General features: G+C 39.8%; 4 protein-coding genes across 6 annotated transcripts; 1 reads left to right on the top strand and 3 right to left on the bottom strand.

The window, feature by feature from the left end:
• Window positions 1-4,579: 4,579 nt before the first annotated feature.
• Window positions 4,580-6,774, bottom strand: LOC145479750 (uncharacterized). Its single transcript, XM_081458191.1, has one exon. It carries the CDS (start codon window positions 6,770-6,772, stop codon window positions 5,942-5,944), a length of 831 nt encoding a protein of 276 aa, XP_081314317.1. The 5' UTR covers window positions 6,773-6,774; the 3' UTR covers window positions 4,580-5,941.
• An 874-nt stretch (window positions 6,775-7,648) lies between these two features.
• LOC145479748 (uncharacterized) lies at window positions 7,649-11,647 on the bottom strand. 2 transcript variants are annotated; one of them, XM_081458190.1, is made up of 2 exons: window positions 8,419-11,647; window positions 7,649-8,343 (listed from the first exon to the last, which is right to left on the bottom strand). In XM_081458190.1, the coding sequence occupies exons 1-2, from the start codon at window positions 10,010-10,012 to the stop codon at window positions 7,649-7,651; spliced, it is 2,289 nt and encodes a 762-aa protein (XP_081314316.1). In that variant the 5' UTR covers window positions 10,013-11,647. The 2 variants fall into 2 exon arrangements, with proteins under 2 accessions (XP_081314316.1, XP_081314315.1); XM_081458189.1 differs by having other exon boundaries at window positions 7,649-11,647.
• A 168-nt stretch (window positions 11,648-11,815) lies between these two features.
• Window positions 11,816-13,191, top strand: LOC145479747 (uncharacterized). The gene has a single exon (XM_081458188.1). It carries the CDS (start codon window positions 11,915-11,917, stop codon window positions 12,701-12,703), a length of 789 nt encoding a protein of 262 aa, XP_081314314.1. The 5' UTR covers window positions 11,816-11,914; the 3' UTR covers window positions 12,704-13,191.
• A 113-nt stretch (window positions 13,192-13,304) lies between these two features.
• LOC145479746 (serine/threonine-protein phosphatase 2A catalytic subunit beta isoform) lies at window positions 13,305-23,287 on the bottom strand. Of its 2 annotated transcripts, XM_081458186.1 has the most exons (8): window positions 23,229-23,287; window positions 23,011-23,131; window positions 21,548-21,757; window positions 17,562-17,735; window positions 16,339-16,428; window positions 15,439-15,600; window positions 15,038-15,156; window positions 13,305-14,164 (listed from the first exon to the last, which is right to left on the bottom strand). In XM_081458186.1, exons 2-8 carry the CDS (start codon window positions 23,113-23,115, stop codon window positions 14,092-14,094), a joined length of 933 nt encoding a protein of 310 aa, XP_081314312.1. In that variant the 5' UTR covers window positions 23,116-23,131; window positions 23,229-23,287; the 3' UTR covers window positions 13,305-14,091. The 2 variants fall into 2 exon arrangements, with proteins under 2 accessions (XP_081314312.1, XP_081314313.1); XM_081458187.1 differs by lacking the exon at window positions 23,229-23,287 and having other exon boundaries at window positions 23,011-23,220.
• Between the last annotated feature and the right edge of the window lie 62 nt (window positions 23,288-23,349).

Raw genomic sequence — 23,349 nt, 5'->3', positions numbered from 1 at the left:
AGTAAGTGTCTTCAGCTATTTGGGCTTGGAGGAACAGGCAATTCTGGGGATCCCTTCCGACGATCTCTAGGCTCTCTTTCTAGGAACGATCGCTTCGATCGCGGAAAAGATCACTATGAGCATTTTTCCAGCGATCGTAGAACCAGCGTTAAGGAGTCAACTTGAATTATGGACTAATATTTTTGCGAGAGTTTATTTTTTCGAATCGGCTATTTTTTGTATTTTGCAGGGACTAATTTTTGCAACTGTGAAAGACTGGTTTTCTTGCTGGGTACTAATTTTTGAGTTATTTTTTGTAAAAAAAAAATACCTCTTAGTCGGCGCGTCGGGTATGTTATGGACGGGTCAATGGGTGAGTGAGTGAGTGAGTGAGTGAGAGATGTATGTATGTCACACCAATCAGATTGGATCTACTATGAACAGCCAATCAAATTTCTTGTTGTAAAGGTAAATGGTGCGTGAGAAACACAAGGTATGTATAAACACAAGGATTTTGGTAATTGAAAAATAAAGAGCGACGTGTATGTTGCCGGTTTGGGATTTTTAGTCCGGTTTGGAGGGGAGTGTGACAGTTACATACGTACGTTGGGTTGTTTTAGAGTGCATAATTTTCAGTGTAATGGTGGCTAGTTATGAACGAGATGAGTCTTGAGTTTTGAAGCAGTTCATGAGTAGTAGGCAAATGGCATGAGATATTTTTATTTTTAATTACAAAGGGTAACTTGATACTTTTGTTTTTCACAAGGAGTTAATTCAATTAGAGGTCACGAATCGTCGGTTCTAGTTCTTAGGACATGTTTTAGAGGAGACGAGACTATTTAGATTTGAAGCAGTTCTAACGTTTACAATAGTAAGTGCAGGTAACGATTGTTTTGTTCTTATTGCGTGCAAATATAACGAGATATTTTTATTTTTTAGTTACAATGGGTAATTTGACACTCTTGTTTTTCACAAGGTAGTAAATTCAATTAGAGCTGACGAATCGTCACCACTTGTTCCCACGAGATGTTTGCTATTTTTAGTTACAAATAGTAACTCGACACGATTGTTTTGTTCTTATTGCATGCAAATATAATGAGATATTTTTATTTTCTAGTTACAATGGGTAATTTGACACTCTTGTTTTTCATATGGGAGTAAATTCAATTAGAACTTACAAGTTATCGGCTATTGTTCCCAGGATATTAAACAAAAAAGAAGCTTTCATTTCTAGAGTGTTTTTTACGTCTCTGCAGTAGCAGTTTAATATTTTTATTTGATGGGCATTTTATGACATTCTTTTCAGTCCGATATTTTTAAAGGTAAAAAGTATGAAAACTGTTCAAATGTTCTTTGAAGACTGTGTGGCACCAAGTTAAAGTGCAATTTAATTAAATCAGACTTTCAACGTGTCAGAGAGGTTTTTTTCTCTTTCTTTAAATTTTCGGTGAAGTAGTGTTGTTGCGTTGTGTTGTGTAAAAAGGGTAAACTTACTACTCGTATAAAATAAGAAAAGTTCTCTTAACTTGAGTATTTTTGAGCAAAATTCCTCTTGGGGCCTGGAAGGGCTCCCGAGGGGGTACTCCCAGAAAAATTGGTTGGGGGTGTGCGGCCCGCTTCCCAAAACCCTTACCCTGTTTATGACCAAAATCTGCGATATTCCTTACCCTATTTATCACCTGACCAAAAATTCGAAACCCTATTTACGACCTGACCCTCAAATCAAAACCCTGTTTCAGACCTGCGTTATAATTAGCTCCCTAGTTCAAACCAATGTTAAATTACCGTAAACATATAAATTTGTGAAGGGCTTTTGTTGATTTTCTTTTCGATAATGATGAACAAGTGGCTTCTTCTTAAAGCATACCCATATCAAGGCTAGAGTGCAAAAACCGTACCCTATTTATGACCAAAATGGCCAAAATCAGCTAAAATCGATACCCTATTTATGACCAAAACGGCTGAAAAACCATACCCTTCGGGGCCGCACAGACCTATATAGCCCATATAAGGGAGTCCCCCCCCCCCCCCAGGGGAAGGGCTACGTGATCGGTGAGTGAGGGAGTTATGCATGTGCGCGTGTCAGACCAATCACAGTGTGGGTTGTATCAAAGAACGAATAAAATTGCCTGTTAGAAAATAAGATGGTATCTACATTAATCTGGAGACGTGTCAGATTACTGTAGTTTGTTCAGTCAAACATTTTATGGCTTACTATTTAGTTATCTTACCATTACCGATGTAACATCGTATGTACATCATAGACTCCCAGTTTCTTTCTTGCTGTACATTGTACATCGCAACCAAAAAAACTTGTCAAATCAACCAAATCGTTACTGTAAACAGTCCCATGAATGCTCCTATCTCCGAGACTTATAGTTCACAAAAAAATAACTCTTGCACGCCTTGCGTGCCTATGTTTGTAATTTTCGGGAGTTCGCGTGTAATTAAAAATACAACATTTTCGCAATTTTTGAGTTATTTTTTTGTAAAAAAAATACCTCTTAGTCGGCGCGTCGGGTATGTTATGGACGGGTCAATAGGTGAGTGAGTGAGTGAGTGAGTGAGAGATGTATGTATGTCACACCAATCAGATTGGATCTACTATGAACAGCCAATCAAATTTCTTGTTGTAGAGGTAAATGGTACGTGAGAAACACAAGGTATGTATAAACACAACACATGTTGCCGGTTTGTGATTTTTAGTCCGGTTTGGAGGGGAGTGTGACAGTTACATACGTACATTGGGTTGTTTTAGAGTGCATAATTTTCAGTGTAATGGTGGCTAGTTATGAACGAGATGAGTCTTGAGTTTTGAAGCAGTTCATGAGTAGTAGGCAAATGGCATGAGATATTTTTATTTTTAATTACAAAGGGTAACTTGATACTTTTGTTTTTCACAAGGAGTTAATTCAATTAGAGGTCACGAATCGTCGGTTCTAGTTCTTAGGACATGTTTTAGAGGAGACGAGACTATTTAGATTTGAAGCAGTTCTAACGTTTACAATAGTAAGTGTAGGTAACGATTGTTTTGTTCTTATTGCATGCAAATATAACGAGATATTTTTATTTTTTAGTTACAATGGGTAATTTGACACTCTTGTTTTTCACAAGGTAGTAAATTCAATTAGAGCTGACGAATCGTCACCACTTGTTCCCACGAGATGTTTGCTATTTTTAGTTACAAATGGTAACTCGACACTTTTGTTTTTCATATGGGAGTAAATTCAATTAGAGCTTACAAGTTATCGGCTATTGTTCCCAGGATATTAAACAAAAAAGCTTTCATTTCTAGAGTGTTTTTACGTCTCTGCAGTAGCAGTTTAATATTTTTATTTGATGGGCATTTTATGACACTCTTTTCAGTCCGATATGTTTAAAGGTAAAAAGCATGAAAACTGTTCAAATGTTCTTTGAAGACTGTGTGACACCAAGTTAAAGTGCAATTTAATTAAATCAGACTTTCAACGTGTCAGAGAGGTTTTTTCTCGTTCTTTCAATTTTCGGTGAAGTAGTGTTGTTGCGTTGTGTTGTGTAAAAAGGGTAAACTTACGACTCGTATAAAATGCGAAAAGTTCTCTTAACTTGAGTATTTTTGAGCAAAAATTCCTCTTGGGGGCTGGAAGGGCTCCCGAGGGGGTACTCCCAGAAAAATTGGTTGGGGGTGTGCGGCCCGCTTCCCAAAACCCTTACCCTATTTATGACCAAAATCTGCGATATTCCTTACCCTATTTATCACCTGACCAAAAATTCGAAACCCTATTTACGACCTGACCCTCAAATCAAAACCCTGTTTCAGACCTGCGTTATAATTAGCTCCCTAGTTCAAACCAATGTTAAATTACCGTAAACATATAAATTTGTGAAGGGCTTTTGTTGATTTTCTTTTCGATAATGATGAACAAGTGGCTTCTTCTTAAAGCATACCCATATCAAGGCTAGAGTGCAAAAACCGTACCCTATTTATGACCAAAATGACCAAAATCAGCTAAAATCGATACCCTATTTATGACCAAAACGGCTGAAAAACCATACCCTTCGGGACCGCACAGACCTATATAGCCCATATAAGGGAGTCCTCTCCCCCCCCCCCCCCGGGGGGAAGGGCTACGTGATCGGTGAGTGAGGAAGTTATGCATGTGCGCGTGTCAGACCAATCACAGTGTGGGTTGTATCAAAGAACGAATAAAATTGCCTATTAGAAAATAAGATGCTCTCTTCATTAATCTGGAGACGTGTCAGATTACTGTAGTTTGTTCAGTCAAACATTTTATGGCTTACTGTTTAGTTATCTTACCATTACCGATGTAACATCGTATGTACATCATAAACTCCCAGTTTCTTTCTTGCTGTACATCGCAACCAAAAAACTTGTCAGATCAACCAAATCATTACTGTAAACAGTTCCATGAATGCTCCTATCTCCGAGACTTATAGTTCACAGAAAAATAACTCTTGCACGCCTTGCGTGCATATGTTTTTAATAAACTGCATGCAACTGACAAGTGAAACAACACTCGTAGAGATGTAAAACACAGTAATCCAGTAATCAGTGTCACTCTATCACAATTGCATCGTGCTCTTGTGCGGAATTGTAGATGCTCTTTTTCACCTTCAGACGATCATTTCCTGTAACAGCCTATTTTATTTTTGTACGATTTGTTTCTCATTTCATCTTGCGACACGATTCTACTTGTGATGTTTGTATGTATGATTTGGCAGTGGAGTATATGTTTTCGTGAAATTTTTGCGGGAATTTCCTTTTGTGGGAATTTCTTTTTGTGGGAACCCTTTTTTTTTGCGAACGGTGAAAAAACCCGCAAAAATCGCAAAAAAAACCCCTCAAACTAAAACGGTTTGAATTTGAACCCGCTAAAACGTCCACGTAGCGGAATAAGCAATCACTACAGGTTAAATTTAGTTTGTAAGAAAAAACTTTAAGATCGATAAGACGAATTAAGGGCTGGTTCAGGACAGTTCTCACATAATGCAGTTTTCAAGGAGTGTTTGCAAATTACTTAAAAATTACCCACAAATGAACAAAAAGATATATTAATACAGCTAATACATTACGTGTATTGTAAAGAAGACAGATTACTCACTTGAATATTAATGATTACATTAACAATAGGCCATTTTACTGTTGTTTACAGTAGTTGCCTGGCCATGAATGCAAGCGAGGCTGGAGGTGACCTTGCCTTAATACAGACAGTTGGCAATACGAACAACTTGATTTACACAACAAAAGCAATGAAATCTTTATCAAAACAAGGTCACCTGCAGCCTCGCTGCTATTCAAAGGCCAGGTTACAGAGCAGATAACTATAAAATGGCCTATTTGGTCGCAATCAGAATATTTAATTTCGGGATTTCTTTGTTATTCCGTTAATTTCTCAGTTGTGGCGTGACAAGAAACAGCTGAATTGGGAGCAAATAAACTAACAACAACCCAGTTGGTACAATACGTGGTGTCCTAAACATGTAAGCCAACGAAACTGAATTATAAACAAAACACTTTGGGCTACTTATACAACATTGTACAAAGAAATTTGACAACGCGAAACAAAAGTAATACCGCGCTTTAATCGTCATTTGGTGCCACTCACGTAGTAGCTGAGTAGTTCCACTAGACAAACACTCCGGCCAAGTTTGAGGATTTTCGATTTTTTTTCCATTTTGCACCGTTCTTATTGAAATATATGGAGTCAAACTCTCAATGCAAAGTGCTATCCTAATGAGGTAAAATATCTCAGGAACAGCAATGGAAGAAAAGAGCATATTTAATGAGATCCACCGATCGAGAGAGTTTTACATTTTCGCAATGTATCAACAACTCTGGCTATCAAGTCATATACACTTTTCTCGATCACAATATTTAACTATGACGGTGGAATTTCAATAAAATAACTCAGTTCTAATTCATCAGCCGCCTTTTTAGTAACCTGCAGAGATGTAAATTTGCTCAAACATGTTCTTTCATCGAATTGTAAATAACATCCGCCATTTTGTCGTAGCCCTGTTTGTTAAAGTGGATTGGATCACCCCACAACCTCTTATCACGTGGGAGAAAAACCTCGCTCGCTAGATCGGCAAGAATCACCTTTTCATTGTTGCGAGAGGAGAACTCTTTGAGGAGCTCATTTATTTTCAGATGTATTTCCTTTAAATAAAAACATGTGCCCGATCCCTCGCATTCTCTATCTGGAACTGACACTGCCACAGTTTTCGCTCCAAATGTATGTGAAATATTGTGAAGGTTCACTAACGCGTGGAAAATTAATTTGGAATCTTCGATGTCGAAGGAAGCCGCGTTTTCTCTGTACTTTCTCAAGTCATTTGTGCCGCCAAGAATAATTACCCAACTGTACTTTGCTCTCGCGCGTTGCAGAGTTTGATATAATCGTGGTAACATTTCATCCTGTGCTCTTTCTCCTGGGATTCCTGCATTATCAACTCGGAAGATTGGTCGTATTGATGGATCCAGCACTGTCTTATCATGGTTGTCAAATCGCTCTTGTAGCTTTGCTGAATAAGGATGAGGCCGTCTCCTTGTGGCCCTGCCAGAACCCGCAGTCAGCGAATCACCAAAACACAAAATCCTTATAACTCTTTCAGGTCTTGCTCGTCGAAGTGCAAACCTCAACGCGTATAAAATCGAAACTACGAACAGAACTGAGATCAAATAAAAAGTGAAGACTTTCAAGCGCGTTTCTTTAGCCCGCTGTTTGTTGAAGAGATTTAGCAAGGCTCCTAAAGTGTATTTACTCCCCTTGTTAACCGGCTGCTGATGCATTTAGGAGATGTTATTCGTCGCGCCGGACTAAAGGAAAACTCAGGCACTGTCACGGTTGAGTGAAGATATATGTGCAAATCAGTGAATTGTATCTTTGAATTTCTATCACTAGGGATGCAACATTAACCTGCTAGGATATGCAAATTTGTGTTTTCGATTATGTCAGTGGGTGCTTAGCCTCCCACGCAGTAGCCTGTTCCAGGCTCTCGGTAGCTGGGGACGAGCGAAAACGAGCGAGAGAAAAACGAAGGAGGACTAAGACTTCCCTTCCTCGCCATAGTCCTCCCTCATTTTTTTTCTCTCGCTCGCCCTTTTTTCGCTCGTCCCCAGCTACCGAGAGCCCAATTACCGAGAGCCTGGAACAGGCTACCCACGCAGACACTCTTAGGTTTTGTCACGCTCTTGTCACGCGTTCCTTCCCCACGTTCGTGGGGAAGGAACACGTCACGAGCCCTAACAGCGTCCGCGTGGGAGGCTAGTGGGTGTTCAGCATGTCATATATGAACTTTGTGCCAAATGTGAATGTATTTATAAGACCTAATAGGATTCTCGTGCGCTCAAGGTCGTATCTATGGTCGATGTGGAGTGTAGGCTATGAAAATGAGGCACCTCGTAGTCAATAAACGAATTCTCGAGAGTTGATTTTGAGCGAAATTTAGTGCTCTCCCTCTAATTCGCTGGTAAAATTGTCGTAGGAAAAGAAATCGACCGCACATTGTTTCATGGTCTACGCTCTTACTTACTTACTTATTCCTCTTCGTTCCTAATGGAACATAGCTCCTCAACTAGAGCGCGCCACCTAACCCTATTTTGTGCAGTGCACTTTGCTTCATTCCACGCGAGATGTCTCCTCTCCAACTCTACCATTCTCGTGCGTCACCAGGTGTGCTGGGGTCTCCCTCTCTTTCGCTTCCCCTGTGGGTTCCACTCCAGTGCCCTCTTGACGACGTGTCCATCTGGTCTCCTCAACGTGTGGCCAATCCAGCCCCAAGCTCTTTGTCTTATCTCTTGCTCTATCGGTCGCTGCCCTGTTTGTCTCCAAAGCTCCTTGTTGCTGATTTTTCTAGGCCACCAAATCCGCAAGATGTTCCTCAGGCTCTTATTGATGAACACTTGCAACTTCTGCTCCAATCCCTTAGTCAGCCTCCAGGTTTCAGAATCATACAAGAGCACCGCCTTCACATTTGACCCAAAGACTCTCAGCTTGGTCTTGGTTGTTAGTGCTGTGGATCGCCATATTGGTCTCAGCATCGCAAATGCCTGTCTAGCCTTTCCAATTCGTGCCTGAATGTCCTCATCAGTGCCTCCCTTCTTGCTTACAATGCTCCCAAGGTATGTGAACTCATCCACTTCCTCAATCCGCCCCCCTGCAACCGACACACCATCGCCACGTTTGGTACCAATACGCATCAACTTTGTCTTGGTGGCATTGATCTTCAGGCCTACCTTCGCACCTTGCACCTCCAAGGCCCGTGTCTTAGCCCTCAAATCTTGAATTCTGTGCGATAGTAGGGCCAGATAATCGGCAAAGTCAAGATCTTCTAAGGATGTCGTAAAGGTCCACTGAATACCTTTCTTCCTGTCAAAGGCTGTCCTCGTCACCCAGTCCAGGGCGACCAGAAACAGCAGGGGAGGTGGCAGGCAACCTTGTCTTATACCAGTCCTCATATTCAATGGTTGGGTCCTCTGTCCATTGTGTACCACCTGTGCGGAAAAACCTTCATAGAGAGCTCCGATGATGGTGACCTCCTTGTCAGGCATCCCGTAGTGCTGCAACAACCTCCACAAAACCTCTCTGCTGATACTATCGAAGGCCTTTTCGAAATCTATAAAGTTGATATACGAGGAGGACTGCCATTCGATGCTCTGTTCCACAATAATCCGCAGTGTTGCTATTTGATCCGTACAGCTTCGATCAGCTCGGAAGCCCGCCTGTTCCTCTCTTAATTTTTCATCCAGCGCGATCTTGATGCGCTCCAGGATCACTCTGCAAAACATCTTACTTGCCATGTTCAGCAACATGATGCCACGCCAGTTTTTACAGTAGCTCAGATCACCTTTCTTGGGTAGCTTGATTATCAGACCCTTCTTCCACTCCTCTGGTATCTTTTCCTCACTCCATATCCTGTTGCAGAGGTCCAAACGAACCTCCTTTGACGTGTCCCCTCCCGCCTTAATTGCCTCTGGTGGTATATTGTCACATCCTGCAGCGTTCCCGTTTTTTAACTTCTTTATAGCATTCTTGATTTCAATACGTGTGATATGACCTGTCCTGATGTTAAGTTCGTTATTTGGCTCCACCTCTGACGGGATGAGCGGCTCTTCGTGGTTAAGCACTGTTTGATAGTGCTCCCTCCAGCGTTGCATCTCCTCCTCTGCTGACCTGAGCAACACACCTGCCTCGTTTCTCACTGGCTTACATATATTCTGGAACCTCCCACTTAACTTTCTGGTGATTTCGTACAAAGTCCTTGCATCACCTCTCTTTCCAGCCTCCTCAGCTCTTTCAGCTTCTGATTCCACATACACCCTCCTGTCTCTCCTGCACCTCCTCTTCACCTCCCTATTAAGCACTTGGTACCTTTTGTTTGTATCTCTCTTCTGCATTCTCGTTCTGGCCATGTTCATGGTGTTTTTTGCCACCTTTCGCTGCTCGATTACCTCCCAAGTCTCCTTGCTGATCCACTCCTTCCTGTTTGCCTTTGCCCTACCCAGCACCTGCTCGCAGGTCTCCATGTAACCTTGTTCAATAAGCCTCCATTCATCATCCACTGGCAGCTCCTCCTCCTCCATCAACTGCTGCAGACCCTCAAATCTGTTGTGCAGCGCTAACTTGAATGCGTTCCTAACCTCCAAGTCTTTCAGTTTGCTGACCTCAAAACGCACTCGGCCACTTTCCCCTTTTCTCACTTTGGCAATCTTTAGCCTAACTTTTGCCATCAACAGATGATGGTCCGACCCAACGTCTGTCCCACGCAACACGCGAACGTCCTGCAGTGAGCTCCTCCATCTCCTGCTAAATGCCAGGCGGTTGATCTGGTTCACAATAACACCATCAGGAGACCTCCGTGTCCGCTTGTGACACTCCTTATGGGGGAACAGCGTTCCACCGATTACCAGCTCATTTGCCTGGCAGAAGTCCGCCCACCTCTCACCATTTTCATTCATCTCAGCTCTTGCCCCATGTTTACCCATCACCTCCTCTCTGCCTGCATGTATTGTCCATCCCCACCTTAGCATTTATATCCCCCATGACGATCTTCACATCTCTGCATGGCACCTGCTCCAAAACCATCTGTAGCTGGTCGTAGAAATCGTCCTTCGCCTCCTCTGTTGCCTCATTTGTTGGGGCATAGCAATACAAGATGGTGACCTGCTGCCACCTTGAGTTGAACCTGGGTCTGATTATCCTCTCAGACACCGGTTCCCATTCCAGCAGGCATTGTGCAGTTTCTTTAGACAGAATGAAGCCAACTCCTCTCTCATGATTTTCACCTTCATCCATTCCTGAGTACAGCACAGTTTCTCCTGTAGCTATCCTCAACTTCCCACAAGAGCTCCATCTCATTTCACTTACTCCCAGAATACTAATACCATATCTTTGCATCTCTTTGATCACCTGAGCACACTTACCAATCTCAAACAATGTCCTTACATTCCATTGCCCGATCTTCACACACGCTTTTGGCGACAGCAATTTCATCGGCGGTCTATGCGTCATTCTCTGCTTCGCACGTTGCTCCAACCGGGTGTTAGCATCTTGTACCCCTGCTTCCCGATAGGGCGCAGTGGTAATTCTAGTTTCGGTTTCTGTAATATGTTTCTTTTTCCGGGAGCGGGTTATCGGCCCGCCGCCTAACCCCCAACCTGGAGGACCAGGGGCTGTTCTTCGTCTGGCCTATACCCTTCGACCAATCCGGCATGGTTAGACCTGCCAGGGACCAAAGTCCCCGCCGGCACAGCTCTCTGGGTCATTGAGATACACAAGCTCCACCACCACAACAAGGTGTCAGCCCAAAGTGGAGGGTCTACGCTCTTATGAACTCTAAATTATACCATCTCCGAGACTTTTGCCTCCGAGCGCAAACATTCCTGTGAAAATGAGTTCCCTTTGTAGGTTCATTTCATGCGAAACAAACTCATCTTCACACGAAAGGTTTGCACGGGAACTTGTTTTGAAACGGAGGCGCAAGGCATATATCTACAACACTTCAGAACTTCAGGAACTAGTAAAAGTATAAAAGTCCTACGGTGGTCATTTTCAGGAATGAAACCAGTGTTGAACTGGAGAATATCAAGAATCTAGCCAAGCAAGTCGTATGTTTCCAGAGCCAGCTTTTGGGGATTAAACCTTACCAGCTAAAAGAGACATCCAGTACTGGGAACAGAATAGTCTGAAAGCCGAACGAGTCTAACTCTCAAACTCGTTCCTATGATCCTCTCAGTGTAAGACAGAACGAACAAGGCCTAGCTGACCCCTATACTGATTCTAATTTGAAACGGATTCTGGTGCAATGTTACGGTCAAGACAATTACAAATGGCTTACCCTGTCAAATGCTACAAACATTGAATTAGAGTCTGGGAAGAGTCCCGAACTAAAGTAACAGAATAATGATAAGAGTAGACTAGGAGTAATAGTTGATTAGGGAGTGCGTTCGCGCGGACAGATCACCGGCTGACTGGCGGCCAAAAGATGAGTTAACGATTCTGGGTACCAAGTAAATAAAAAATACTTTTACATGAAACCAGTTGTTTAAAAGCAGGTACTGCTGAGAATTCGAAAACCGCAATCAAAAAACTTTTGGCGGTCTCGAGACGGATTTGCAGTAAAACAGAACGACTATTTAACCTTTTTCACATGTATCATGACATTGTCCAACTTCAACTTGTAATACATTGTCCGCTTAACATGATGAGATAACAAGGTGGAAATCTCAATAAGAAGCCTAACTAGGATTATTTTGGAAATCGCTTTCCTTTGTTTAGAATCAAAGACATGTAGAACTGACAAAAGATCCAACCAGTACATTGTATCAGTTGTGGCAAGTCTCAAACATCAAGTTATCTGGAAGAACTGACAAAAGATAATGCAATCTGAGAAACGGAGGAACACTTCAGTTTTATTCTAAACCTGGGGCCACATGTACATTGCACTCCTCGAGGATTCGAAGATGTTTGTTTTCATAAAACGTAAATGTATTTCACTGGTACTGAGCGTGCTTCTGCTTTCACCACTGACCGTATATGTATTCGTTTCAAGCCGCGCCATACAAAGCGGACGAATCGTAAGAATTTTATGCTTCGGCGATTCTCTGACTTTTGGAATGACGAACGGATGGCCGCATCCTTACACGTCAAAGTTACAAGAATATTTCAACTTGAACGAACAAAAACGACCAAGGAGTCATTCAGTGTTGCACCATGTTGAACTTTTCAACGCAGGGCGGTCTGGAGAGAAAGTAGAGCAAGAAATGCTACCCCGATTGCAAAGAATCTTTCAGGGAACAACTAAATACCACTGGGTTATTATTTTAGGAGGGACGAATGATTTGTTTGGGATGAGGAGTATATGGGCAGAGAACAACAAAGTCAAAGACGAGCATTCAATATTTAATGCCATTGTTCAACTTCACCGGGCTGCTCACGAAACGGGAGCGAGAACCGTTGCCATGACAATTCCCGCCTTACAGTGTGAAGTGAACAGAAAACGCAGAATCAGTGTTATCATGGAAGTGAGGTTGAAAGTGAATGAAATGATCCGTTATTTCGTCAAGCATTCAGGGGGAAAAGTGCTTCTTGCTGACCTTGATAAGAAAATGCCTCTATCTCGAGACCAAATGTTGTGCGGCGATGGTGTTCACTTAACTGCGTCAGCTTACGACCATATGGCATATATAATTTACCAATCGATTTACAAAGAACTAGTCTGAACAAATTACAAGGCACCAAAAGAAAGTGTTTCGCACCAAAGCACAGTTCGATGTGACATTCTCTCCAAGAGCCACCTGTCACTCATAGCCAGCGGCGCCTAGGCACGAGGAAAAGGTTGCTCTGAAGACACGTAATTTCATTGGGCTTAATTCAATGCAGGTTCCTTTACCTGAAAAAACTGCTGGTTGATCTGACTAAAACCATTTGATCACAGACCTACTGACAAATTTCCCTTTAAGGAAAAATCAAGCCCGGTTTTCACTACCACACGAGGACAAGCACAAGCTCAAGCATAACCGAATAAGGACGCCCACAACACAAGCATAACCACACGAACACATACATGTAGTTTTTTGCTTAGTTAAACTGAAATTTAGCGATACTTTATTCCTGAATGAAGTTTTCCTTTTCCTCTATAATTTTGACACAGGGATTTTCAATTTATTCAGCTCACATAACGTAAAAAAGATTAGAACTGAACTCGACTGAATAACATGTGCAAAGGAAACAAAGCAAAACAAGCAGTAGAGGAATCAAGGATTATGAATAGGGTGTACTGGACAGCTCTTAGACAAATTCTGAAATAAAGCCATAAAGACATCCAGTTCAGTCTTTTAATGATCTGAGATAAAATACACCACTAAGATCTACTCTAAACTTCATTGACATTGTAGTCTCACTATCTTCAGATTTAAATCAAAGCCTGAACCACTGTGACTTGTACTCTACAATTCACAGTCAGTCTCTTTAAATCCTGAAGAACTACTTATTATACTTCTTAAGATTAAAAACGCTGGTGTTAGCCTGGGGTCGGGCTATAATGTCACTGCACTAAGTAAACCAGAAGTCAAAACTAAAACTAGAAGCCACATAAAAGAAAAACAAGAGCACAGAAAGTTGAACCTGATCACAGGTCAAGTTACTTCAGTTGTGTCAAATGAATGATTGCCATGATGCAGTCTTATTTTACTCAAGTGAGCATTATTTCCTTAATATGCATTTACATTGATGTACTGATATAATTTAATATTCTGTTTATGCTGTGACCATATCTCTTAGTGGCAATGTTTGTTTGCAAAGTTGATGGCTCCATTAAGCATTTTATTGTCTTAAGAAAACCATGATTCTGATAAAAGAATGTTCCAGTTAAGAAATAACCTTTCAAACTCAAAAATAGGTTTTGATGGGACCCTAACTCATGTAGAGTCACAAATCTTATGCAAACATTTTTCTCACTTGGTTACAATATACAATGTAGGAAGATGGGTATTAATGCACATAATTTAGAATAACTTGCACATCATAGCAAAGGAAGGCATACAGTAATGAACAAAGATAACATGTAGTTAACACTGTTAAGGTTTAACAAGCACAAGAGAGCTGCTCATCACAAAAAGTAGTCGGGTGTTCTGCGAGTAACATGTGGCTCTCCTCGTCTTGGTGCTGGGTCGAATTGTAAGCTGCAAAGAAAAATTAAGTTACCAATGGTGTCAAAACAACTGTTATCAACTACATTATATACTTGTCTGGGCAGGTATGTTCAAGTAATAGGGAAATTTAATCCTTTAACATCTTTACTAGCTTAGTGGTCTGGTGGATGTGACACTAGTAAACCAATGAGGTAATTACTATGAAAATCACTAAAGTAAATAAAATTTAGACTAAATTTAATCTGGTGCTGCGTCAGTCTTGTTCACGTGAATCAACACATTTTGTTACATGAACACCATTTATTTACCGGGAAAGCCAACTCAAAGCTACATGACTTTCACTTGCGAAACATCATGGAACCCTCTAGAAGTAAAAATAACCTTTTCTTTAAAGCTAAATTCATCTCATTAGTCTCCTGTCCCTGTTGCATGGCTAGGGTAAGACAGCAGAATCCTTGTTCATACAAATCAAGGAAAACCACATTTATATGACCAAAGAGTAGCCCTTCACTGACTGTTAAAAATTACAGCATCACTGACAAGACATTTGCAACATGAAGTGGTGAACCTCCTGACAACTGTTTTCAGATCACATGCTAAGAATCAAACTGCTTTGAGTTCATATTTTCAATAGCGTTTTTACCACTCTACTGGTTTTGATAGAGCTACTAATAAGGTGGCTATTAGTGGCCACCACTAATTCTCAACAACACCTGCTTCTCATTGGCAGTTTGCTATAAATGAAGTTATCTGGCCATAAAAATAACATTAAGAGTAAGAATGAAAGTCAACTGAGTAGTTGTGGAGTTGCCAGAATTGACAGAGCAAGGGGACAGTCTTGAAACAACTGAATTGGATTCCATGGGTCAAAATGTAATGTTCAACAGTTGAGCAGAAACTTACAAGGAGTATTTAAGTGCATCATCTAACTCCATGATTGCAGCTTGATTTCCACATCTGTAGCAGTAGTTAGGAGCGCTAAATATTGTTACTACATTCCTATCATGACACCAATTGTAACCCTGGAAAACAAAACATTTCAAACACATTACAAACACCGTTAATGTTACTATTGTTTTACTGATTTTAACCCCTTATTGCCTGTACTGTCTTGTATTCAACAACTTAATAATGTTACCATTAACTAGCTGATGTTCTCAACATGGTCAATAGTGCCCCCCAACAATCTTGAAGCAATAACTACACACAAAATAAAAACCTGAACTGTACATGTATGCTGATAAGCAAATATAAAAGCACTTGGTGTGCTGCAAATCAAGCCATATTACAAAATCATCTCTGACCTCCATTACAAGTTGATGAGCTCTTGCAATAAGAGTAAGGCCATTTGTGTGATTGAATGTTTCTGATATATCCTGTCCAAAGGTGTAACCAGCACCCCGTGGTGAAATACCCCAGCCACCCCTGTCATCTGGATCACTCCACAACAAGTCGCACATTGGACCCTGCAAAGTACAAGACAAGGAACCAAATGTGACTGCTGCTTGAAAACTTCACAGAATCAGTCTCTAGATATGGTGCCCTCATCATTGCAGAATGATATCATTATGAATCATAAGACTGTGTGATGTTTTTAAATCACAGGGCACAAGAAAGAAAACAAAAATACAATGCAATACAATACAATACAATACAATACAATACAATACAACACAACACAATACAATACAATACAATACAATATAACACAACACAATACAATACAATACAAATTTTATTAGCACTCACCAAGGGGGCTTTTCATAAATGCAGAAATATCAATATGCACAAATATCAATATTTTTTTCCCAATGAAATTTAAAAGTTGATAAGAGGTAGAATATAACATTAACAATACAGCGCATTAAACTGCCTGTAAGTTATAAGGTCACAGAAGTCCCAGATGAGTAAAGTACCCACTGTAACTGCTCTTTGATGTGTACATGTATAGTCGCAGTCAGTTGAACATTAGGTACTCATACCCAACCAAGCTTCAAGAGTTTGACTGCGTTAGATTGCTGAACCCAACTGAAATATTGTTTGATTACTGAACATTCGATTGACTAGGCTAGGACCACAGTATTATTTTATTTGTATACATTCAAGTACACATTGCCCCTGCAATGTACATGTAATACAAAGGAAAGAAAAAAGTTAGAAAAAAATTAAGAAACAGATGGCCATAAAGAAACAGATCTACCAACCTCATGGGGAACTTCCTGGATACGATCAAGTGCCCTTATGTGGTCCAGCGTGTCTATAGAGGGCGACAAACCTCCGTGAAGACAAAATATCTGCAACATTACAAGTTAACAAGAAGATCTGTTAGATCTTATAACCGCGCGTTTAAAATTTAACTGTTTTCTTAGCACTACAGTCGCAACGCAGTGCATATTCCAAAGCAATCTTTGATGATTCATTGATTACTGTAGACATCACAGCACTTGATCAACACAAACTCTATTATCGCGCTATCAGTCGTAGCCGTTGTGACATCTCCGATGACGTAGTAGTCTTAATCTGGAACTTTCTTCGGGATATGTATGGGCATGAAGATACGAACACTATTACAAACCGCTTTCTTTCTTTAAAGTCACGATTAAATTTAATTGTTTTTTCCCTTGAGTTAAGGGTTAGCAAAGGAGTCACACGAGTCACATAATTCAAGAATTGCGTTATCTACGGCTATCTTTAGTACGGTGGTTATTTCCCTACCAATGACGTAATCTTTGCACGTTGTGACACATTCTTTGCTTGGCTTGCAAATATTTAATTTTCCTTCGATCTATGAACTGGCTGTGATGAAACAGTCAAAGGATTTACTTCATTTGCGTAAAACCACAAGAAATACTCACAAAATTACAAATAAATTAATGACCGTCGCTTCTGCCGAAATAAACTTGCAAAGTAAACACGATCGTATTTGTCACGTAGCGAAAGTGAAAGCTGCAACGTCAGCGCATTCCATGGCTGACGTAATACCTTTTTTCACCGTATTTATTATTCCCTTTAAATCCAACGCTTTGATAAGACGAAAAGAAAATATATTTTACCCACAAAAAAGAAAACAATATCGGTAAAATTGTCCGTGTATTTATGTTTTAACAGCTTCTGGCAGAAAAAAATCACATGTTGCGTGACTCAAAGTTTGGCCGAGCGGAGGTCTGCGTCTGGTCACCGACAAAAAAAAAAATAAATAAACCACGGGTAAACCTAGAACTGCGCTCGGCCCATGGCCGCGCGGTTAAAAAATCCAACTAAGATTACTGAAAAAAGGTTTCAAAACAATTAACATTATACAAGAATGAAGCTTACATAAAATAACATCTGTATTTATTTGAACTACCAGATGTGTAACAGAAGAGCAGATGTTGCAAAATCTTAAAAGGGAATGTTCACACCATAAACAACAAAAAATAGGTGTTACCTGTGAATCAACTAGAGCAGTCAATGGCAGGTAGTCAAATAAATCTGTAAAGTATTTCCAAACATTTGCATTCCCATATTTCCTGAGGCATTCATCGTAAAATCCATACACTTGAGTGATCTGACGACTTTCGTGGTTTCCACGTAAAATGGTTATTCTATGAGGAAAACGAACCTAGAAAAGTACATACCATAAATCTTCAAATTAGCACTCAAGGCCCTTATTTCAAATTTAGGATAAGACAGGGGGGGGGGGCACTTAATCGAGGGGGGCACTTATTTAATTTTTCCCAAATCGTAGCCTGACATGATCATTTTTTTTAATATATCATCTGTGCGTAAACACCAACATAAGCTGTTTATCAACATAAAAAGCTGATCCTAAAGTTTCAATCGTGGCACCGTTAGTACTTAACGTGTTCAACTTGTTCACTAAACGTGTTCACAAACTGAAACAATGTCCAAATCTAATACTACATGACAAAAACTATACAACCTTTGTTGTCTCATTACTCGTCCACAAAAAGGGAGGGGGGCGCTTATTTTAAATTTTGGCCAATAGGAGGGGCGCTTATTAGAAGAGGGTGCTAATTTGAGGATTTATGGTACAAGCGTTACAACCAGAGGATATTAAATTTTTATTTCATTTTCTTTTTCCTGTTTTCATCATAAGCTGCTAGGACACTTCCAACAGAAATAAATTCCTGCATTCTTTGCAGAGAAATAAACATTGGCCTACATTCATTTGTTCATCTCTGCAAGATTCCATAATTGCATAAGTGTTCCAATATTCCATAAAACAGACAAGGAATTAAACAAAACTACTTGTATGTGTACACTAAAAACAGCAATCAATACCAAAGGCAACATCCCAAAATTAATCAGAAAGTAGAGATCCAAGAAACACATGAAGTTAAAGTGCCTATGAAGTAAAAAATAATTGCTGCTTATTTGAAAGGCTTTTCAAAGTAAAGAAGAATGGCGTTTTCCTTTTTGGAATATATTTTTTTGTTTTAGAGATATTTACGTTTTTGTAAGGAAAGTGATGACGTTATAGGTGGTTCCACTAAAACAGCAAAACACTCAATTGAGCATAACTCTACAAATATTAAAGCAGTGTTCTTTAAGGTTACTTCAAACCTTCGTGGTGTCCTCCAGAAAAAAATTAGTACACGCGCTGTTTTGAAGGAAACCCCCCAAACTATATATCAATAGAAAGGTTATAAAATGTAGAATTCAATATTATTACATTCTTTTTTGCCGACTGTTTTCCTCAGGCGGCAGAAGCTGTTAATGCCAAAACGACTGACTGAAATTCCGGCAAATTAAAATATCAAATGCGATCATTGATGCAAAATAACTGTGCAGTGTTAATCACAAAGTAGCAATCTCTCAAAGTGTGTCAGCATTTTCTTTCATTTCTATTGGTTATCTTTTTATAGATCTGTCAAGTTGCACTATCGAAAAATTCGCATAACATGTTGCGTTAGAGACCACCACGAGAAAAGTATTTGAAATAAAAGAATTCGCCGACACGTTTTTGTTCCGCATCTATCAGTGAATGTCCTGGCCAAATTTCAAGGAAAACCGTTGATTCTACATACCCTATTAATTCATTTAAAGAGGAGGAATTCTCCCGAAAAACGAGTGCAAATTTTCGCCTTTTAAAGATTTATAAACATGTCATGCCTTCTCAGAGGGATATGTCAACTCAAAATGCCACCAGCCAATGAAATAACAGAACCCCCAGTGCTCACAGTAAGGACAGTGCAGCTTCACGGTAAAGCGATAGTGTTACAGTCACGTTTTAGGCCGGTGGTCAACAATAAAGGGCAAAACGGAGAAAAGCAATGTGCAACAGAACGAAAAGAAACTGAGGAGCAATTGCCGAAGCGTGATTACAAAAAGGCAACCTTGACAGACATGAAATCTCAAATTGAAAGTACCGTATTTACCCGTGTATTAGTTGATCCTGTGTATAAGTCGACCCCCAATTTTTGAGGCCAAAAACTAGATTTTCTTAATTTCCAGGTAAGAATTTCTTGGAAAACTTATCTTGTATTTATTAAAATTGTCTTTCAGCTACCACAGATATGTAAGCAAATCACAGCAAGTTTCAACACGCAGTTTTAAAGCTTATTATGGCACATATACGAGCGTTTTACCCAGCTTAGCAACATGTGTGCATGCGGGCTTTTCGACGATAATTTTTGTAAAATGCTCACAAAATCAAACATAAGGATTTCAAACAAACCTTTTTAAGTGTGAAGAGATTAAAAGTGGCTTTATAAGACAGGCAAAACACCAAAGAAGCTCACGACTTTCAGAACGACGCCATAAACAAAGTGCAAACCGTGTGTTGGGTAGTCAAGCCTTGAAATCGGTCAAGTACTTGTACAGAAGTCCATGCACTCGTATCCTGCCAGGTTACCAAGCAGAGAAGTTCGAAGCCCGAAAGATATTTTCTCTGAGCGGCTTTACTACAGCTTTATTTACAGGAAAAATATCAGTTCTTTATGACAAAAATGAGCCAGTGAGTGTCTACAAGATTCAGGTTCAAATTTAATGGATAAATGTTGATGCATTTTAACTTGAAGCTCTAATACAGAGAGACAGATTGCTAAGTGAACGTACGTTGTAAACTGTGTTGCTGTTTATCACATGTTTGTTAACAGTGAAAGACAATTATTATGCTAATTATTTCACTGGCATTTGGATCTCAAGTTTTGACCCATGTATAAGTCGAGGGCGAATTTTTGGACTGATTTTTAGGTCTTGAAAGGTTGACTTGTACACGGGAAAATACAGTATTTGATATAGGATCTCTGGATTAAGCCACTTGCCACAAAAAGGTCGCTGAGGAGTCCATGCCTTTGGGGGATTATGACACCTTGACGGTTTATTAACTTTTATTAAAAAAACCTCTTTTTCCCAATAACTCGCATGCATTTTAATATTTTATTTTCATTTTTTGGAAATGTTACCTGGAATAATGAACTTTAATTTGGTTGGAAAAAAGAAAGTTTTGAAAAAGTAGCCCCGTGAAGGTTTGAGTAACATTAAACTTGGCACCAGAAATGTGCATCACAAAAGAAACAATGACACCGGTCATGCCATTGCCATGACAACAGTTATGCCGCTGGTTCTGTTTTAATTAAGACTAAAATTCCCAAATTTTATCTTAAACAAGGATCATCCACTCCCACCAATCTAATGGGGAGAGTTAAGACAATATGGGAACCATGTGTGTTCTGAGCAAGACCCTCTGTCCCACTTTAAAAGGTTGCAAATGGGGATATTTGGTTTTTCAAACAAAGAGACTGGAGCCAAGAGTGTTGCCATGGCAACAACATTGTAGGTGTCATTCTGGTTTTTTTTGTGATGTACATTTCTGGCGCCAAGTTTGAAGAACACTGCTTTAATATTTCTAGAGTTATTCTCAATTGAGTGTTGTGCTGTTTTAGAGGAACCACCTATGACATCATCACTTTCCTCATTTGCATAATACAAAAACGTGAATATCTCTAAAACAAAAAAAGATATTCCAAAAAGGAAAACGCCATTCTTCTTTACTTTAAAAAGCCTTTCAAATGAGCAGGAATTATTTTTTACTTCATAGGCACTTTAAGGTAAGGTCAAGTCTGTTGCGGGCCAATGGTCCATACATGTATAGCATGTATAGACAGCTGGAATCAAAGTGACTAGATGGATGGAAGTTAGTCCATCGCAAAGTTACCTCCCAGCATAAAATTTTCCAGTTCCCATTTCTACACCTGGGTAGAGAAAAGCATTGTGCGAGTTTAGTGTCTTGCCCAAGAACACAAAGAAGTGATTGCATCCAGGGCTCAAACCTGGACCTCTCAATCTGAAGTCCAACGCACTAACCAAATATATTGTTTGTGCCGCACCTTCAAAGAAAAACATCAAGCCACCATAGAATTACCTCAACCATAGTTTTAAAAATAATTCTTGTGCATATGTACTGACCTTCAGTGTAACCAAGAGAGTAACAGTCTCTACAGAATAATATCCTCTATCCACATAGTCACCCATGAATAAGTAATTGGTATCTGGTGACCTTCCTCCTATTTTAAACAGTTCCATAAGATCATGAAACTGGCCATGCACATCTCCACAAACTGTCACAGGACACTTCACATCTTGTACGTTTGATTCCTTGCTGAGAATTTCTTTGGCCTACAAATGATAATGACAAAACAGTCAATTGAATTCAAAGTGGATGTTTCTTCTGAATGAGTTTACACAGGTAGATTGCCATGGTAATGTACAATAGAACATGTAGCTAACATAATTAAATTTGATGTGACATTATATCCCAGTGCATTCGGAACAAAAAGCCATTACACTCACATTGTAGTCATCATCTACAATGAATAAACAGCAGTGTAGTGATTGCTAATAAATTTTTACTTCTGGAATTCTTGGCACAGTAATGACATGGTACTCAGGGTTCACATTCTTTTTCAGAAACAAATGTCCAGGACTTTTCAGGACTCAGATTGATTTTTCCAGGACACTAAAATTCACACTAACCCTTTCACTCCCAAGATCACAATGTTAATTCTCCTTACTGTCTGCCATACATTTCATATTTTTTTACTTGAGTTTAACAGATTTCCAGAACTTTCCAGGACCAGCAGCCTTTTTCCAGGACTTTCCAGTCCTGGAAAATGCCACAGTTAAATTCCAGGACTTTCCAGGTTTTCCAGGACCCATACAAACCCTGGTGTTAGAAAGGATCATTTCTGTGAAATCCTAGAGATTGGGTTTCATTTAATTTAAAAACGAAAACAAGCTCATCCAGGACCAGCAATTAGCAATGTAGATACCAGGTTAAAAGATACATGTACCTTGCATCCACACATTGAGTAAAAACAGGGTAAAATCTACAACTTCATTAACATTTTTAGCAAATCACTTGAATGGATCTAATTGGATTTGAAGACTGTTGCATAAATTTAAAGGACATTTAATTGGACTACTCCGTATTCCTTTATTTAAAGAAAGAATAGAAATAGAGTTAGTTTATGTATGATTTGCAGTAAAGAGACTTTTCGTTAGCTAAATAATCAATTGCGACAGTTTTCGGCAAATATCGACTTAAGCATGCATGCACAATATATATTGCTTGAAAGCTAGATTTTCAGTGTAGAATGAACATATTGGAGATAAAAGGCGAAACTTTCTACACCTCTATCGAACTTGAAGCCTAGATACAGCTAAGACTAAGCCTAATTTAATTTTGCGACGAGATGCACCGACCACAATTTTCGCTCATCCATGCCTACATATATAGTAAGCTAACTCACAACTGTAAGCTAGTGACTGTGAGCTTGTATTTCTCCGACATCCACCATGTTACTTTTCTATTCGCAGTGACGAAGATTTTATTCCGCAATGGCTAACAAAACAAGAAAAAACCGGTTTACCTTTTCGCAGAGCGTTTTCACTTGAGTTTCGCTGAGCTGTTTGCATTCCATAAGCTGCTCGATCCATGATTCTAAGTCTTTTGCTGTTGCTTTGTCGTCCACCATAGTTATCGTTGAAGTTCTAAGAGTCAGTAAGATAACTCCCTTATTCAATTTCCTACGTAAAAGTGATAAAAATGAGTATAAAAGCACGAGAATCTCCCTTTATCGCCTATTACCTTTGAAGTTCAACGTCCGAAAGACACTATGGCGGTCAACAAATCTTGACATCGATGAGGCACATGTACGTAATTTACCAAATATGGGTAGTCACTCCATATTTGTCTTTGCCTCTCCCCT

Source organism: Orbicella franksi, chromosome 2 (genome assembly GCF_964199315.1).
Source record: "Orbicella franksi chromosome 2, jaOrbFran1.1, whole genome shotgun sequence".
Taxonomy (NCBI): Eukaryota; Metazoa; Cnidaria; class Anthozoa; order Scleractinia; family Merulinidae; genus Orbicella; species Orbicella franksi.
The sequence above is the reverse complement of the archived record's forward strand: the minus strand, read 5'-3'. Positions and strand labels throughout refer to the sequence as shown.

Coding starts and splice junctions, on each gene's coding strand:
- LOC145479750 (XM_081458191.1), bottom strand. CDS start 6,772: ATGCATCAGCAGCCGGTTAACAAGGGGAGTAAATACACTTTAGGAGCC.
- LOC145479746 (XM_081458186.1), bottom strand. CDS start 23,115: ATGGTGGACGACAAAGCAACAGCAAAAGACTTAGAATCATGGATCGAG. Junction 15,601..16,338: donor TCCAGGAAGTTCCCCATGAG/GTTGGTAGATCT, acceptor TGTACTTTGCAG/GGTCCAATGTGCGACTTGTT. Junction 15,157..15,438: donor CTCATCAACTTGTAATGGAG/GTCAGAGATGAT, acceptor TTTGTTTTCCAG/GGTTACAATTGGTGTCATGA.
- LOC145479747 (XM_081458188.1), top strand. CDS start 11,915: ATGTACATTGCACTCCTCGAGGATTCGAAGATGTTTGTTTTCATAAAA.
- LOC145479748 (XM_081458189.1), bottom strand. CDS start 10,012: ATGCTAAGGTGGGGATGGACAATACATGCAGGCAGAGAGGAGGTGATG.